The sequence below is a fragment of the Tachyglossus aculeatus genome, chromosome 3, assembly GCF_015852505.1.
Source record: "Tachyglossus aculeatus isolate mTacAcu1 chromosome 3, mTacAcu1.pri, whole genome shotgun sequence".
Taxonomy (NCBI): Eukaryota; Metazoa; Chordata; class Mammalia; order Monotremata; family Tachyglossidae; genus Tachyglossus; species Tachyglossus aculeatus.
In genome coordinates, this window is record NC_052068.1 from 19,269,473 (window position 1) to 19,286,529 (window position 17,057).

Here is a 17,057-nt window from a genome sequence, read left to right on the forward strand (position 1 = left end):
CAAAACTTCCCTGTGCAGGGAAGCAGAGGCACAGGAGAGAGTCAAGGGAAGAGACTTGCTTACTGTGCAGAGGCAATGGTAAACCACTTCTGTATTTTTACTAAGAAAACTCTATGGATACACTACCAGAACGGTTGCAGATGGAAATGGGCATTCTGGGAGAGATGTGTCTATGGCGTCGCTATGTGTCGGACACAACTCGACAGTGTAAGAAAACAGCAACAACAAATCCTGTTGGTTCTACATCATGACGTCTTTAAAATCTGCCTTTTCCTCTACATCCCGTTACTACACCAATCCAAGCCCGTAGCATAGCCCACCTTAACTACTGCATCAGCTTCCTCACTGACCTCCCTGCCACCTGTTTCTCTCCAGTCCAATCGATGAATCAATAAATCATATTTATCAAGCCCTTCCTGCAGAACACTGTGCTAAGAGCTCGGGAGAGTAAAATATAACAGGTTTAGTAAACATATTCCCTGTCCACAAGGAGAGAAGCAGCATGGCCTAGTGGAGTTAATGAGTGAGTGTAGAGAAGCAGCGTGGCTCAGTAGGAAAGAGGCCGGGCTTTGGAGTCAGAGGTCATGGGTTCAAATCCCGGCTCCGCCAACTGTCAACTGTGTGACGCTGGGCAAGTCACTTTACTTCTCTGGGCCTCAGGTACCTCATCTGTAAAATGGGGATTAAGACTGTGAGCCCCACGAGGGACAACCTGATCACCTTGTAACCTGAACAGTGCTTTGCATGTAGTAAGCGCTTAATAAATGCCATCATTATGGAGAATAGGAGGGAACCAAAAACTGAGCCTCAAGGAGATTCCCACAGTTCAGAGGGTGGGAGGCAGAGGAGAAGTCTGCAGAGGAGACTGAGAAGGAGCAGGTAGAGAGATAAGTGGAAAACCAGGGGAGGATAGTGTTATTGAAGACAAATTTAGGCAATATTTTTTATAACGGCATTTGCGAAGCGCTTACTATGTTCCAGGCACCAAACTAAGTGCTGGAGTAGATACAAGCTAATCTGGTTGGACTCAGTCCACTTCCCACATGGGGCTTACACAGTCTTAATTCTCATTTTACAGATGAGGAAACTGAGGTACAGAGAAGGTAAGAGACGTGCCCAAGGTTACACAGCAGACAAGTGGTGGAGCTGGGATTAGAACCTTCTGACACCCAGGCCCATGGTGTCTATCCACTAGACCACCCTCTCTGACCTTCTTGTCCCCCTCCTCTTCACCTTTCTCTCCTTTTCTACCTCCTTTCTGCCTCCTTTCCACCTTTATTCATCATCAGTGGTATTTAATGAGGGCTTACTATGTGCAGAGCACTGTATTAAGTAGTTGGAAGAGTACAATACAACAGAGTCGGTAGACATGTTCCCCACCCACAAAGAGCTTACAGACCAGAGGAGGAGACAGTCATTGATATAAATACATAATTTATAATATATAATTTTAAAGATATGTACATAAGTGCTTTATTCCTCCCTCTGCCCCATCTCCCTTGCTCCAAGTGAAGAGTCCACGCCCTTAACCCAAAGCATACATTGAGCAGAGCATTGTACTAAGCGTTTAGGAAAATACAGTAGGCGATAATAGCCCCTACCCTCAAGGTGTTTGCAACTAAATTCACTCATTCAGTTGTATTTATTGAGCGCTTACTGTGTGCAGTAAGTTGGTGCTTGGGAAGTACAAGTTGGCAACATATAGAGATGGTCCCTACTCAGCAACGGGCTCACTGTCTAGAAGGGTGAGACAGACAACAAAACAAAACATGTAGACAGGTGTCAAGTCGTCAGAACAAATAGAATTAAAGCTAAATGTACATCATGAACGAAATCAATCAATCAATCGTATTTATTGAGTGCTTACTGTGTGCAGAACACTGTACTAAGCGCTTGGGAAGTACAAGTTGGCAACATATAGAGACAGTCCCTACCCAACAGTGGGCTCACAGTCTAGAAATAGAATAGTAAATATGTACCGGTAAAACCAAATGATGTTGATAGGCATGCATACATTCTTTGCAAATAATGGGAGCAGGAGGGAAAACAGAGATCAAACTAGGAGGAGCAGAATTATGGAAAGATGAATAAATGAATGTGAGTAGAGTCCAAGGTCCAGTATATATTTATATGGGCTACCAGTGACTTGTTGGAACAACATAATCTTAGGGTGGTGGGGTGGAAATCAATCAGGGAACGCTTCCAAGAGGGGTTGGAAATCCGAGAGGGTTCGGGAGATGGGGAGAACTGTAGTCTGACAGATTTGAAGAGAAGATTGTTGTGGGAAGAGAATGTATCTGTTTACTGTTATACTGCAGTCTCCCAAGTGCTTCGTACAGTGTTTTGCACGCAGTAAGTGCTCAATAAATATGACTGACTGACTTCCAGGAGGGGTAGGCCAGCGATACGCATTTGGACTGTATCCTCCATGGGCTGAGATAGCAGTGGCTCTCTGTCCTCCTGCTCCTGACCCCGTGGTGGCCCCAGCTCTAGCTGACAGTGAATTGCTGAATTGTACTTCCCAAGCGCTTAGTACAGTGCTCTGTACATGGTAAGCGCTCAATAAATGCAATTGTATTTGTTCAGAAACGCTCTGGGCATGTTACTCCCCTCCTCAAAAATCTCCAGTGGCTACCAATCAATCTGCGCATCGGGCAGAAACTCCTCACCCTGGGCTTCAAGGCTGTCCATCCCCTCACCCCCTCCTACCTCACCTCCCTTCTCTCCTTCTACAGCCCAGTCCGCACCCTCCGCTCCTCCACCGCTAATCTCCTCACCGTACCTCGCTCTCGCCTGTCCCACCATCGACCCCCGGCCCACGTCATCCCCCGGGCCTGGAATGCCCTCCCTCTGCCCCTCCGCCAAGCTAGCTCTCTTCCTCCCTTCAAGGCCCTGCTGAGAGCTCACCTCCTCCAGGAGGCCTTCCCAGACTGAGCCCCTTCCTTCCTCTCCCCCTCGTCCCCCTCTCCATCCCCCCATCTTACCTCCTTCCCTTCCCCACAACACCTGTATATATGTATATATGGTTGTACATATTTATTACTCTATTTATTTATTTATTTATTTTACTTGTACATTTCTATCCTATTTATTTTATTTTGTTGGTATGTTTGGTTCTGTTCTCTGTCTCCCCCTTTTAGACTGTGAGCCCACTGTTGGGTAGGGACTGTCTCAATATGTTGCCAATTTGTACTTCCCAAGCGCTTAGTACAGTGCTCTGCACATAGTAAGCGCTCAATAAATACGATTGATGATGATGATGATGATGTATGCAGAGCACTGTACTAAGCGCTTGGGAAGTACAAATCAGCAACATATAGAGATGGTCCCTACACAACAATGGGCTCAGTCTAGAAGGACTGTCCAGTGGGCGGTCTGCAGTCATTCATTCATTCATTCAATCGTATTTATTGAGTGCTTACTGTGTGCAGAGCACTGTACTAAGAACTTGGGAAGTCCAAGTTGGCAAAATATAGAGACGGTCCCTACCCAACAGTGGGCTCACAGTCTAGAAGGGGGAGACAGATGACAAAACATTACATATTAACAAAATAAAATAAATAGAATAGTAAATAGAGAAGCAGCGTGAATCAGTGGAAAGAGCACGAGCTTTGGAGTCCGAGGTCATGGGTTCAAATCCCGACTCTGCCACTTGTCAGCTGGGTGACCTTGGACAAGTCACTTCACTTCTCTGGGCCTCAGTGACCTCATCTGTAAAATGGGGACTAAGACTGTGAGCCCCACATGGGACAACCTGATCACCCTGCAACCTCCCCAGCACCTAGAACAGTGCCTTGCACATAGCAAGCACCCAATAAATGCCATTATTATTATTATTATTGTTATTATTATCTGTGCATCAGTTCCCTCATCTGTAAAATGGGGATGAAGACTGTGAGCTCCCCGTGGGACAACCTGATCACCCTGCAACCTCCCCAGCGCTTAGAACAGTGCTCTGCACATAGTAAGCGCTGAATAAATGTCATTATTATTATTATTAGTATAAATATGTACAAGAAGTGGGCGGGTAGGGCGCGCCAGTCTCCGCTGAGCAGGCAACGGTCTCACTGATACAGGACAAGCTGGCAACCCCTGGAAACATGCCTTGACCTAGAAGTGATTGGCACCACTACATTTACAAATCAAAGTTTAACGTGCTTTGTTTGAAAGATTAGCCAACCTAATCAATGATAAGCTAGTACTTTGGAGCCTAGGAATAGGTGTCCAGTTATTGGCTGGATTGCCCCTCCTCACATCTATGATGCAGTATAAAAACTCTCAATTGGAATTCCGGATTAAGTTGGTGATTCAAACGCATTTCTACCATGGCTCTCTTTGTAACCTCCACTCTCGCTCTGCTGGTTTGGTTCTCCTCTCTCCTCTTGATTTCAATATGGAAGACATTCTACAGAACTTGGAAACTTCCTCCGGGGCCTTTTCCTATTCCCATCTTTGGGAATCTTCTACAATTGGACGTGAGGAACATCCCTAAATCATTTGCCAAGGTAAGAAATCTCTTTTGATGTCTTTCTGGGAAAACAATAAGAGTAATAATGATTGTGGTATTTGTTTAGCACTTACTATGTGCCAGGCACTGTACTAAGCACTGAGGTGGATACAAGCAAATCAGGTTAGGCACAGTCCTTGTCCCACATGGGACTCACAGTCTCAATCCCCATTTTACAGATGAGGTAACTGAAGCGCAGAGATGTGAAGTCACACAAAAGACAAGTGGTGGAGTCAGGATTAGAACCCATGACCTTCTGACTTCCAGCCCTGTACTCTATTCACTTCCCAATGCTGCTTCCCCAATAGAGCTAGTTACAGTGTAATTCAAAGATGGCCAATTATGTAGGATGTTATTTCCACCTAAAGGCAACAATTCCAAATCTTGGTTATCCAAAAACTGGTTAGACAAATCTGGGCTTCTTGAGTTAGTTTCAACACCCCGATGAGTCTAAAACTTGAAAACCAAATTCGATTAGGTTCCATCCCAATAATCAATCAGTCCCACATGGGGCTCACAGTCTACATAGGAGGGAGAACAGGAAATGAATCCCCATTTTACAGTTGAGGAAACTGAGGCATGGAGAAGTGAAGTGACTTGCCCAAGGTCACACTGCTGACAAGTGGCAGAGCCAGAATTAGAATCCAGGTCCTTTTCACTTCCATGCCAATGCTCCATCTGCTAGGCCATGCTGCTTGTATCTACCTTAGTGCTTAGAACAGTGCTTGACACATAATAAGTGCTTAACAAATACCATAATGATTACAATTGAGTTTTCAACATTTGAAATTGGTTGCATTTGCCAGTAGGTTTTCCACTGACGTCAGCAGCAATTCTGGCAGTGTTTATCACTATTAATAATAGTAATGATAATAATGGTATTTGTTAAGTGCTTACTATGTGCCGAGCACTGTTCTAAGCGCTGGGGTAGATACAAGGTAATCAGGTTGTCCCACGTGGGACTCACAGTCTTAATCCCCTTATTGCAGATGAGGTAACTGAGGCACAGAGAAATTAAGTTGTTACGGTCATGGGTTCAAATGCCGACTCCTCCAATTGTCAGCAGAGTGACTTTGGGCAAGACATTAACTTCTCTGTGCTTCAGTTACCTCATCTGTAAAATGGGGATTAAGACTGTGAGGCCCCTGTGGGACAACCTGATTGCCTTGTAATCTCCCCAGCGCTTAGAACAGTGCTTTGCACATAGTAAGCGCTTAATAAATGCCATCATTATTATTATTATAAATGACTTGCCCAAGGTCATACAGCAGACAAGTGGCAGAGCCGGGAGTAGAACACACATCCTCTAACTCCCAAGCCCATGCTCTTTCCACTGAGCCCTGCTGCTTCTCTTAGAGCTGTTTCAACACACTATAACCACTTCTCAGTCATTTCACTGTCAGAGAATATGTTCCGTTTTTCCATCCAGTCCTATGCAAATTGCATAATGAAAACACTCATATATGATCAAAAGAGGTAAAAGGCAAATTGCTCTGCCCTCAAGGAGCTTACAACTGAATGGAGGAGACAAGGAGAAATAATTCACAATTAGTTGGCTGAACAGGGGTACAATTGTAGGGGAGGAAAGGAATATATGACCTCTTCTACCTCACTTAGCTTTTCTCCTTTTACAATCCAGCCCACATCCTTCGCTCCTCTAGTGCTAACCTTCTCACTAGGCCTTGATCTCTCCTGTCTCGCTGCCGACCGCTGGCCCACTTCCTGCCTCTGTCCTGGAATATCCGCCCTCCTCATTCAGAGCCTTATTGAAGACCCGTCTTCTCCAAGACGTCTTCCCAGACTAAGCCCCACTTTTCCTCATCTCCCACTCCCTTCTGCATCGCCCTGACTTGCTCCCTTTGCTCTCCGCCCTCCCTTCACAGCCCCGCAGCATTTATGTGTTTATCTGCAATTTTATCTTTTTATATTAATTTCTGCCTCCCCCCCTCTAGACCGTGAGCTCATTTTGGGCAGGGAATGTCACTGTTTATTATTGCAATGTACTTTCCCAAGCACTTAGTACATTGTTCTGCATACAGTAAGGGCTTAATAAATACAATTGAATGAATGAATGAAATGAACAAAAGAGAATCAACCAATCAGTCGATAGTATTGGAGTACTTTACGTGTGAACCGTACTGTACTAAGCACTCAGGAGAGTACAATGCAACGGAGAACTTCCTGCCCTGCTCCACCAGGCCCAATGAAGACAGTTCCATCTTTGGCCCTTTTCCACCTTTGAGGGACCGAGGCAGCCTAGCTACAGTGTCCATCTGGCCCCCCAAAATCTAGGGGCGGCTCACCTGAGCCACTTAGCCTCCTGCCTGGGGCTCCTCTGAGGTTTCTTTTGCCTGCTGTGTGACCTTAGGGCAAGCTACTCAATAACTCTGTGTATCAGTTTCCTCATCTGCATAGTGGGGATAAAATTCCTGTTCTCCCTCCTTCTTAGACTGTGAACTCCTTGTGGGATAGAGGCTGGGCCTAGTCTGATTTTCTTGAATCTACCCCAGCATTTGGGATAGTGCTTGGCACAAAGTAAGCACTTTGTGATATGATTATCATTATTATTATCAGAGGATGGGATGGGGCCAGGGTAACTTATCAGGTCAATCTTGGAACAGTCCTAATTCTGCTAGACTATATACTTATTGTGGACAGGGAATGTCTGCCAACTCTCTTATATTTTACTCTCCAAAGCACTTTTTACAAAGCTGTGTACACAGCAAGTACTCAATAAATACCATTGATTGATTGATTGAATGTCTAGATTCTCCCCCTCTTGCTTGCTTGCTTGCTTGCTGTGGGCAGGGAATATGTCTGTTTATTCTTTTATTGTACTCTCCAAGTGCTTAGTACAGTGCTCTGCATTTAGTAAGTGGTCAATAAATACAATTGATTGATTAATACTTCACTCTAGTGCCTGGATCACTTTTCTAAGAAACTGTTCTGCATTCTTTCCCTCACTCCGAAAAACCTCTGATGGTCACCCATTCTTCTATGCATCAAGCAGAAACTCCTCCATGCTGGCTTTAAGTCATACAATCATCTCTCCTATTTATTCATCCCCTCTTTTCTCCTAGTATATCCCAGTCAGTATGCTTCACACCTCTCAAACCAACCTACTCCCTCTGCCTTTCTCTTAATTATAATCATGGCATTTGTTTAGCACATGCCATGTGTCAGGCACTGTACTAAGCACTGAGGTGGATACAAACAAATTGGGTTAGACACAGTCCCTGTACGACGCGGGGCTCATAGTTTCAATCCCCATTTGACAGATGAGGGAACTGAGGCATAGAGAAGTGAAGTAATTTGCCCAAGGTCACACAGCAGACAAGTGGCGGAGCTGGGATTAGAACTCATGACCTTCCCAGGCCCGTGCTCTATCCATTACGCCATGCTGCTTACTCTTGTCTCTCCCACCACCAACCTCTTGCTCTCAGTTTTCCTTCTGCCTGGTACCCCCACCCACTTCATACCTGGCAGCCCACTGCTCTCCTCCTCTTCAAGACACAAATCACATCTCCTCCAGGGGGTCTTCCCTGATTAATCTCTCATCTCCCCACCCTGTCTCATATACCTCAATTTTGGTATTCCTGCACCACTTATTTCTCACACTCTCTCTTAGGACATTTGTACAGATACATATAGTCTATTACCTGTAATTTATTTTAGTGTCTGTCTCCTCCACTGGATTGTAAATTCCTGGAGGACAGAGACCATATCTATCTACTAATTTCATTGTTCTCTCCCAATACTCTTCTGGAAGAAAAATCTCATGAAACATTATTGATTGATTGCCCCAAACTACAGTAATAAATAATAATAATAATAATAATGGTATTTATTAAGCGCTTTCTATGTGCAAAGCACTGTTCGAAGCTCTGGGGAGGTTACAAGGTGATCAGGTTGTCCCACAGGGGGCTCACAGTCTTAATCCCCATTTTACAGTTGAGGTGACTGAGGTGCAGAGAAGTTAAGTGACCAGCCAAAATGCACACAGATGACAATTGGAGGAGCCAGGATTTGAACCCATGACCACTGATTCCAAAGCCCGTGCTCTTTCCACTGAGCCATGCTGCTTCCCATAATAATGGCATTTAAGCATTTACTATGTGCAAAGCACTGTTCTAAGCGCTGGGGAGGATACAAGGTGATCAGGTTGTCCCTTGTGGGGCTCTCAGTAGTAATCCCTATTTTACAGATGAGGTCACTGAGGCACAGAGAAGTCAAGTGACTTGCCCGTAGTCACATAGCTGACAAGTGGCAGAGCCGGGATTAGAACCCATGACCTCTGACTCCCAAACCCGGGCTCTTTCCACTATGCCACGCTGGATATGTAAAAGTACAAACATATTGAACGCTTGTGGATTACCTGACCAAACTGTTGGCACTTTTAAATTTAAACTGGTCGCCAATCCTGCCCAAGAGACAAAGATCTAACACCTGCATACAGCTGATTCCTGCAGCTTAAAGTTGCACCACACCGCCTCATTATTAATCAATTAATTAATAGCATATATTGAGCATTTTGCCCATATCTACCGGAAGCAGTGTGGCTTGTTGGAAAGAGTCCAGTCTGGGAGTCAGAGGCCCTGGGTTCTACTCCCGGCTCCACCATTAAACAGCTGTGTGACGTTGGGCAAATCACTTCACTTCTCTGTGCTTGCAAAATGAGGATTCAATTCCTGTGCTCCCCCTAGATTGTGAGCTCACTGTGCCACCTGATTGTCTAGTATCTACCTTGGCATGTGGTAAAACGCTTCACAAATACCTCAATTATTATTAATTATCCAGAGAACCCGATACCCATTATGAGATTCAGACATTATGAGACTTCTGGATTCTAATCATTTTTGCTCAAACTATTCATGTTTTCATTCAGTGGTATTTTTTGAGTACCTACTGAGTTTGAAGTCCTCTAATAAGATGGCATTTTTTGAGCATCTACTGAATACAAAACACCATACTAAGAGCTTGGAAGAGTTTGACAGTAGACCTATGGTCTCTGCCTTCAAGGAGTTTTCAGTCTAATGGAGGAGACAGATGAAAGGTTTTCCAGTAGCAGGAGGAAGAGGAAGTACCAGGAATTAGTACAAAGGTATCAGTAGGGGTGGTAGAAGATATGGGTGTTAAAAGCTTCCTTTGGTCCCTCAGATCACAAAGTCCAGCCAAACCAGACTGTAAGCTCACTGTAGGCAGGGAACGTGTCTGTTTATTGCTGTATTGTACACTCCCAAGAGCCTTAGCATAATGCTCCGCACACAGTAAGAGTTCAATAAATACAATTGAGTTGCATTGAAACTACTCATCACCAGATTTAACAATGACCGGGAGGTTGTCTTCATATTTTTTTTCCTCAGATGGCCAAGAAATACGGCCCCGTGTTTACGCTCTACCTCGGCTCTAAGCGAGCTGTAGTATTGTATGGCTACGAGGCAGTGAAGGAAGTTCTACTGGATCATAAAGAGGAGTTTGCCGGAAGAGCAGAGATACCAGTGTTTGAGGTTCACAAAAATTTTGGTAAGTCTCAGTTAGTGATATAAGTTGCACTGGGTAGAGGAAAATCAACTAAAAAGGCCAGTGAGGAAATGGCCAAGGAGACCCTAATGGAGCTGGGAGGGAGGTCTCCCCCTTTGTTCTCTGAACTGAAGCTTCCAACTCACCTGTGTTAGCGAAAGTAGTTAAAGGAGGTGGCTTCACTTTCTGGTTTCTGAAAGACTAATTCTAGCTATTTTACAAATTCCAAGATACGTTCCTGAAATATGTTCATAGATTGTGAGCCCCTTGAGGAACAGGGTCCGTGTTTAATTCTCACTTGAATACTTTTTCTCAGTGCTTAGTTCAGTGCTCTGCACACAGTAAGTGCTCAATAACTATGATTGAATGAATGAATTAATTAATTAATGAGCAGACAAGCTACTACCTTACTCCTCCTGCCTGAATGTAACAAAAAGTAGTGAAAGCACAGGCTATTGAAATGCAGTGTGGCTCTGTGAGAAGCAGCGTGGCTCAGTGGAAAGAGCACGGGCTTGGAAGTCAGAGCTCGTGGGTTCTAATCCTGACTCTGCCATTTGTCAGCTGTGTGACTGGGTAAATCACTTAACTTTACTGTGCCTCAGTTACCTCATCTGTAAAATGGGGGATGAAGACTGTCAGCCCCACGTGGGACAACCTGATCACCTTATATCCTCCCCAGTGCTTAGAACAGTGCCTTGCACATAGTAAGCGCTTGACAAATGCCATCATCATTATTATTATTATTGTATCCTCCCAGCGCTTAGAACAGTGCTTAACACATAGTAAGTGCTTAACAAATGATATTATTATTATTATTATTATTATTATCATCATTATTATTATTATGTATTTGTCAGACATCCTTGGGGGATAATCACAGATCTTTTTGAATTCTAACCCTAATCCTATGTAATCCTGTTCTTTTTGGTTCTGGGCAAAGGATACCCATGAGAAGCATTGTGCCTTATTGGGAAGAGCACGGGATTGGGAATCAGAGGAACTGGGTTCTAATCCTAGCTCCACCATATACCTGCTGTGTGACCTTGGGGAAGTCACTTAACTTCTCTGTGCGTCAGTTTCCTCAACTCTAAAATGGGGAATAAACACCTGATTGCCCTCCTACTTGGACTGTGAGCATCATGTGGGACAGGGACTGTATCCAACTCCACTAACTTGAATTTACCCCAGCACTGAGAACAGTGCTTGACTCATAATAAGTGTTTAACAAATATAATAATAACAACGATACTACCACTGCTACTACTACTAATTTTCCACTTTCACCACCCAGTTTGGTGTTATCAATATCATTCTAAATATCAAAACAAGCACACAGAAGCAGCGCAGCTTAGTGGCAAGAGCCTGGGCTTGGGAGTCACAGGTCATGGGTTCGAATGCCGCTTCACTGCTTGTCTGCTGTGTGACTTAGGGCAAGTCACTTCACTTCTCTGTGCCTCAGTTACCTCATCCGGAAAATGGGGATTAAAAGTATGAGCCCCACGTTAGACAAGCTGATTACCTTGTATCTACCCCAGCACTTAGAACAGTGCTTGGCACATAGTAAGCACTTAACAAATACCATCATACATCAGAGAATGGCCCTTCCAACTACACATTTAATGAGCATAACCAATATTTGTGTTCAGTACTAATGAAACCTTTCTTAACTTCATCTTCAGTAGGAGTAATAATGCTGGTATTAATTACAGAAACACTCTGGGCATGTCACTCCCCTCCTCAAAAACCTCCAATGGTTGCCTGTCAACCTACGAATCAAGCAAAAACTCCTCACCTCGACTTCAAGGCTGTCCATCCCCTCGCCCCCTCCTACCTCACCTCCCTTCTCTCCGTCTCCATCCCAGCCCACACCCTCCACTCCTCTGCCACCGCTAACCTCCTCACTGGGCCTCGTTCTCGCCTGTCCTGCCATCGACCCCTGGCCCACATCCTTCCCCTGGCCTGGAATACCCTACATCCGCCAAACTAGCTCACATCTGCCAAACTAGCTCTCTTCCTCCCTTCAAAGATTTACTGAGAGCTCACCTCTTCCATGAGGCCTTCCCAGACTGAGCCCCCATTTTCCTCTCCTCCTCCCCATCGCCTCCCTCCCTCTGCCCTACCTCCTTCCCCTCCCCACAGACTTGTATATATTTGTACAGATTTGTTACTCTATTTATTTTACTTGTACATACTTACTACTCTATTTTATTAATGATGTGCATATAGCTATAATTCTACTTATTCTGACAGTTTTGACACCTGTCTATATGTTTTGTTTTGTTGTCTGTCTCCCCCTTCTAGATTGTGAGCCCATTGTTGGGTAGGGACTGTCTCTATTCGTTGCTGACTTGTACTTCCCAAGTGCTTAGTACAGTGCTCTGCACACAGTAAGCACTCAATAAATATGATTGAATGAATGAATGAATTACTTAAGAGCTTACTCGGGGCAGAGAAATGTTCTAAGCACTGGGGAAAAAAAGCACGGGTGGAAGCTAGATCTGGTCCCGGGCCTTCAAGGGGCTCCCAGTCTAAAAATAAGAGAGGGAAAAATGGGGCTGGGTAACAAACGCAGCATGGCCTACTGAAGAGAGCACGGGTCTCGGGGTCAGAGGACCTAGGTTCTAATTCCGGTTCTGCCACTGATCTGCTGTGTGATTGTGGACATGTCTTGTAAACTTTTGGTGCCTCCGTTTCCTTGTCTGTAAAATAAGCATTAAAACTGTGAGCTCCACGTGGAACGTGGACTATGTCCAACCTGATTACTTTAATAATAATAATTGTGGTATTTGTTGGACACATGTCTAAGACTGAGCTCCTTATCTTCCCTCCCAAACCCCGTCCTCTCCCTGACTTCCCCGTCACTGTGGACGGCACTACCATCCTTCCCGTCTCACAAGCCCGCAACCTCGGTGTCATCCTCAACTCTGCTCTCTCATTCACCCCTCACATCCAATCCATCTCCAAAACCTGTCGGTCTCACCTTCACAACATCGCCAAGATCTGCCCTTTCCTCTCCATCCAAATCTAGTTGGTGGAGTCTCTCATCATATGCATCATATGAGAAGCAGCATGGCTTAATGGAAAGAACATGGGCTTGGGAGTCAGAGGTTATGGGTTCTAATCCTGGCTCCACCGCTTGTCAGCTGTGTGAGCTTGGGTTTAGCTTCTCTGGGCCCCAGTTACCTCATCTGTAAAATGAGGATGAAGACTGTGGGCCCCACGTGGGACATCCTGATTACCTTGTACCTACCCCAACACATAGAACAGTGCTTGGCACAAAGGAAGTGCTTAACAAATACCAACATTATTATTATTATTATATCCCAATTGGATTATCGCATCGGCCTCCTTCTGATCTCCCAACCTCCTGTCTCTCCCTGCTTCATTCTATACTTCACTCTGCTGCCTGGATTATCTTTCTACAGAAACGCTCTGGGCATGCTACCTCCCTTCTCAAAAATCTCCAGTGGTTGCCTATCAATCTTGGCATGAACCAAAACTCCTCACTATTTGACTTCAGAGCTCTCCATGCCCTTGCCCACTTCTACCTCACCTCCCTTCTCTCCTTCTCCAGCCCAGCCCACACACTCTGCTCCTTCGGTGCTGCTAACTTTCCCATCTCTGTTGACGGCACTACCATCCTTCCCGTCTCACAAGCCCGCAACCTTGGTGTCATCCTCGACTCCGCTCTCTCATTCACCCCTCACATCCAAGCCGTCACCAAAACCTGCCGGTCTCAGCTCCGCAACATTGCCAAGATCCGCCCTTTCCTCTCCATCCAAACTGCTACCCTGCTCATTCAAGCTCTCATCCTATCCCGTCTGGACTACTGCATCAGCCTTCTCTCTGATCTCCCATCCTCGTGTCTCTCTCCACTTCAATCCATACTTCATGCTGCTGCCCGGATTATCTTTGTCCAGAAACGCTCTGGGCATATTACTCCCCTCCTCAAAAATCTCCAGTGGCTACCAATCAATCTGCGCATCAGGCAGAAACTCCTCACCCTGGGCTTCAAGGCTCTCCATCACCTCGCCCCCTCCTACCTCACCTCCCTTCTCTCCTTCTACTGCCCAGCCCGCACCCTCCGCTCCTCCACCGCTAATCTCCTTACTGTACATCGTTCTCGCCTCTCCCGCCGTCGACCCCCGGCCCACGTCATCCCCCGGGCCTGGAATGCCCTCCCTCTGCCCCTCCACCAAGCTAGCTCTCTTCCTCCCTTCAAGGCCCTACTGAGAGCTCACCTCCTCCAGGAGGCCTTCCCAGACTGAGCCCCTTCCCTCCTCTCCCCCTCGTCCCCCTCTCCATCCCCCCATCTTACCTCCTTCCCTTCCCCACAGCACCTGTATATATGTATATATGGTTGTACATATTTATTACTCTATTTATTTATCTATTTTACTTGTACATTTCTATCCTATTTATTTTATTTTGTTGGTATGTTTGGTTCTGTTCTCTGTCTCCCCCTTTTAGACTGTGAGCCCACTGTTGGGTAGGGACTGTCTCTATGTGTTGCCAATTTGTACTTCCCAAGTGCTTAGTACAGTGCTCTGCACATAGTAAGCGCTCAATAAATACGATTGATTGATTGATTGATTGCTAACCTTCTCACTGTGCCTCATTCTCACCTGTCCCACCATCGACCCCCGGCCCACGTCCTCCTCCTGGCCTGGAGTGCCCTCCCTCCTCACATCTGTCAAAGTAGTTCTCTTCCCCACTTCAAAGCCCTACTGAGAGCTCACCTCCTCCAAGAGATCTTCCCAGACTGAGCCCCCCTTTTCCTCTGCTCCTCCTCCCCTCCCCATCACCCCTACTCCCTCTCTCTGTTCTACCCCCTTCCCTGCCCCACAACACTTGGGTATATTTGTCCATATTTAGTAATCTATTTTCATAATGATGTGCATATATCTATAATTCTATTTATCTGTTTTGATGGTATTGATGCCTGTCTACTTGTTTTATTTTGTTGTCTGTCTCCCCCTTCTAGACTGTGAGCCTGTTGTTGGGTAGGGGTTGTCTCTATCTGTTGCCGAATTGTACTTTCCAAGTGGTTAGTACAGTGCTCTGCACACAGTAAGCGCTCAATAAATATGATTGAATGAATGAATGAATGAACTTACTATGTGTCAGGCACTGTACTAAGGGCTGGGGCAGACACAAGCAAATCGGGTTGGACGCAGTCCCTGTCCCAAGTGGAGGTCACAGTCTCAATCCCCACTTGACAGATGAGGTGACCGAGGCCCAGAGAAGTGAAGTGACTCACCCAAGGTCACCCAGCAGACTTCCGACTGCCAGGCCCAGGCTCTCTCCACTATGCTATGTTGCTTCTATCTACCCCAGAACTTAGCACAGTGTCTGTCACTCTATCCACTAAGCCACAAAGCAACATGGCTTAGTGGAAAGAGAGCCTTGCTTGGGAGTCAGAGGTTGTGGGTTCTAATCCTGCCTCTGCCACTTGTCAGCTGTGTAACTTTGGACAAGTCACTTAATTTCTCTGGGCCTCAGTTACCACATCTGTAAAGTGGAGATGAAGCCTGTGAGCCCCACATGGGACAACCTGATTACCTTGTATCTACCCCGGCGCTTAGAACACTGCTTGGCATACAGTACAAATGCCACTATTATTATTAGTAGTAGTATTTTCAAATGCCACAATTATGATTAATATTATTTGGGGTGCCCCTGGGAGAAGGTTCAACACCTCACTGAATGTCCCTCCATTGTCTGTAACTGTATCTGGTACCTGCAGTGCCCAGGAGACTGCTCTAATTCCAAAGGGGGCTCAGCAAAAGTGAATTGAAAACAGTCAGGGTGTTGCCGCTGTTGGCCACTGACATCCGAGCATCTCTGTTCCAAAATCTCCAGCATCCTCCCGGCCTACCACTGTGACTTCATTCATTCATTCAGTTGAATTTATGGAGTGCTTACTGTGTGCAGAGCACCGTACAAAGCGCTTGGGAAGTACGAATAGGCAACATAGGCAATGGTCCCTACCCTACAATGGGCTCACAGTCTAGAAGGGGGAGACAGACAATAAAACAAAACAAGTAGACAGGTGTCAATGCCATCAAAATAGAATTATAGCTATATACACAAGGACTTGGAACCCCTGTTCTATTTCAGCTCCTCAGTGAAGGCCAACCCCCATGACAGTTTGTTTATGGTATTTGTTATAAACGCTTACTATGTGCCAGGCACTATACTAAGTGCTAGGGTAGATAAAAGACAATTGAGTTGAACACAGTTCATGTCCCTTAGCAGGCTACTAGTCTTAATCCTCATCTTACAGATGAGGTAATTGAGTCACAGAGAAGTTAAATGACTTGCCTAAGGTCACCGAGCAGGTAAGTGGCGGAAATGGGATTGGAACCCAGGTCCTCTGACTCCAGGTCTGTGCTCTTTAATAATAATAATAATAATGATGATGGCATTTGTTAAGCGCTTACTATGTGCAAAGCACTGTTCTAAGCACTGGGGAGGTTACAAGGTGATCAGGTTGTCCCACAGGGGGCTTACAGTCTTAATCCCAATTTTACAGATGAGGTAACTGAGGCACAGAGTAGTTAAGTGACTTGCCCAAAGTCACACAGCTGATAAGTGGTCGAGGCGGGATTTGAACCCATGACCTCTGACTCCAAAGCCCAGGCTCTTTCCACTGAGCCACGCTGCTTCTCTCTTTGCACCCAGTAAGTGATCAATAAATACAATTGAATGAATCAGGATGTGCTGCCATATCCATATCAGCAAGCACTTAGTACAGTGCTCTGCACACGGTAAGCGCTCAATAAATACCATTGAATGAATGAACGAATGAGATCCTGGGATAGATTGAATTGGAGCGGTCAAGATGGGGAGCATGTAGATTCTGGCATTTTTCCACCATCAATTCAAACTCCCCTTGAACTTCGATGCAGAAAGAGAGAAGGATTATGTCACTCAATTGAAAATCAGTGTGGCGTAGTGGATAAAGCACGGGCTTGGGAGTCAAAAGGTCATGGGTTCTAATCCCGGCTCTGCCGCCTTGCCTGTTTTC

The 17,057-nt window shown here is 45.6% G+C and overlaps 1 protein-coding gene across 1 annotated transcript in view; it reads left to right on the forward strand.

Annotated features, from left to right (window-relative positions):
• The first annotated feature begins 4,305 nt into the window (after positions 1-4,305).
• Positions 4,306-17,057, forward strand: part of LOC119925511 (cytochrome P450 2E1) — a 28,119-nt gene continuing 15,367 nt past the window's right edge. Inside the window, exons 1-2 of the mRNA XM_038743721.1 lie at positions 4,306-4,505; positions 9,871-10,030. Coding sequence (XP_038599649.1) covers positions 4,326-4,505; positions 9,871-10,030 — 340 coding nt within the window. The 5' untranslated portion in view covers positions 4,306-4,325. The remainder of the gene's footprint in view (positions 4,506-9,870; positions 10,031-17,057) is intronic.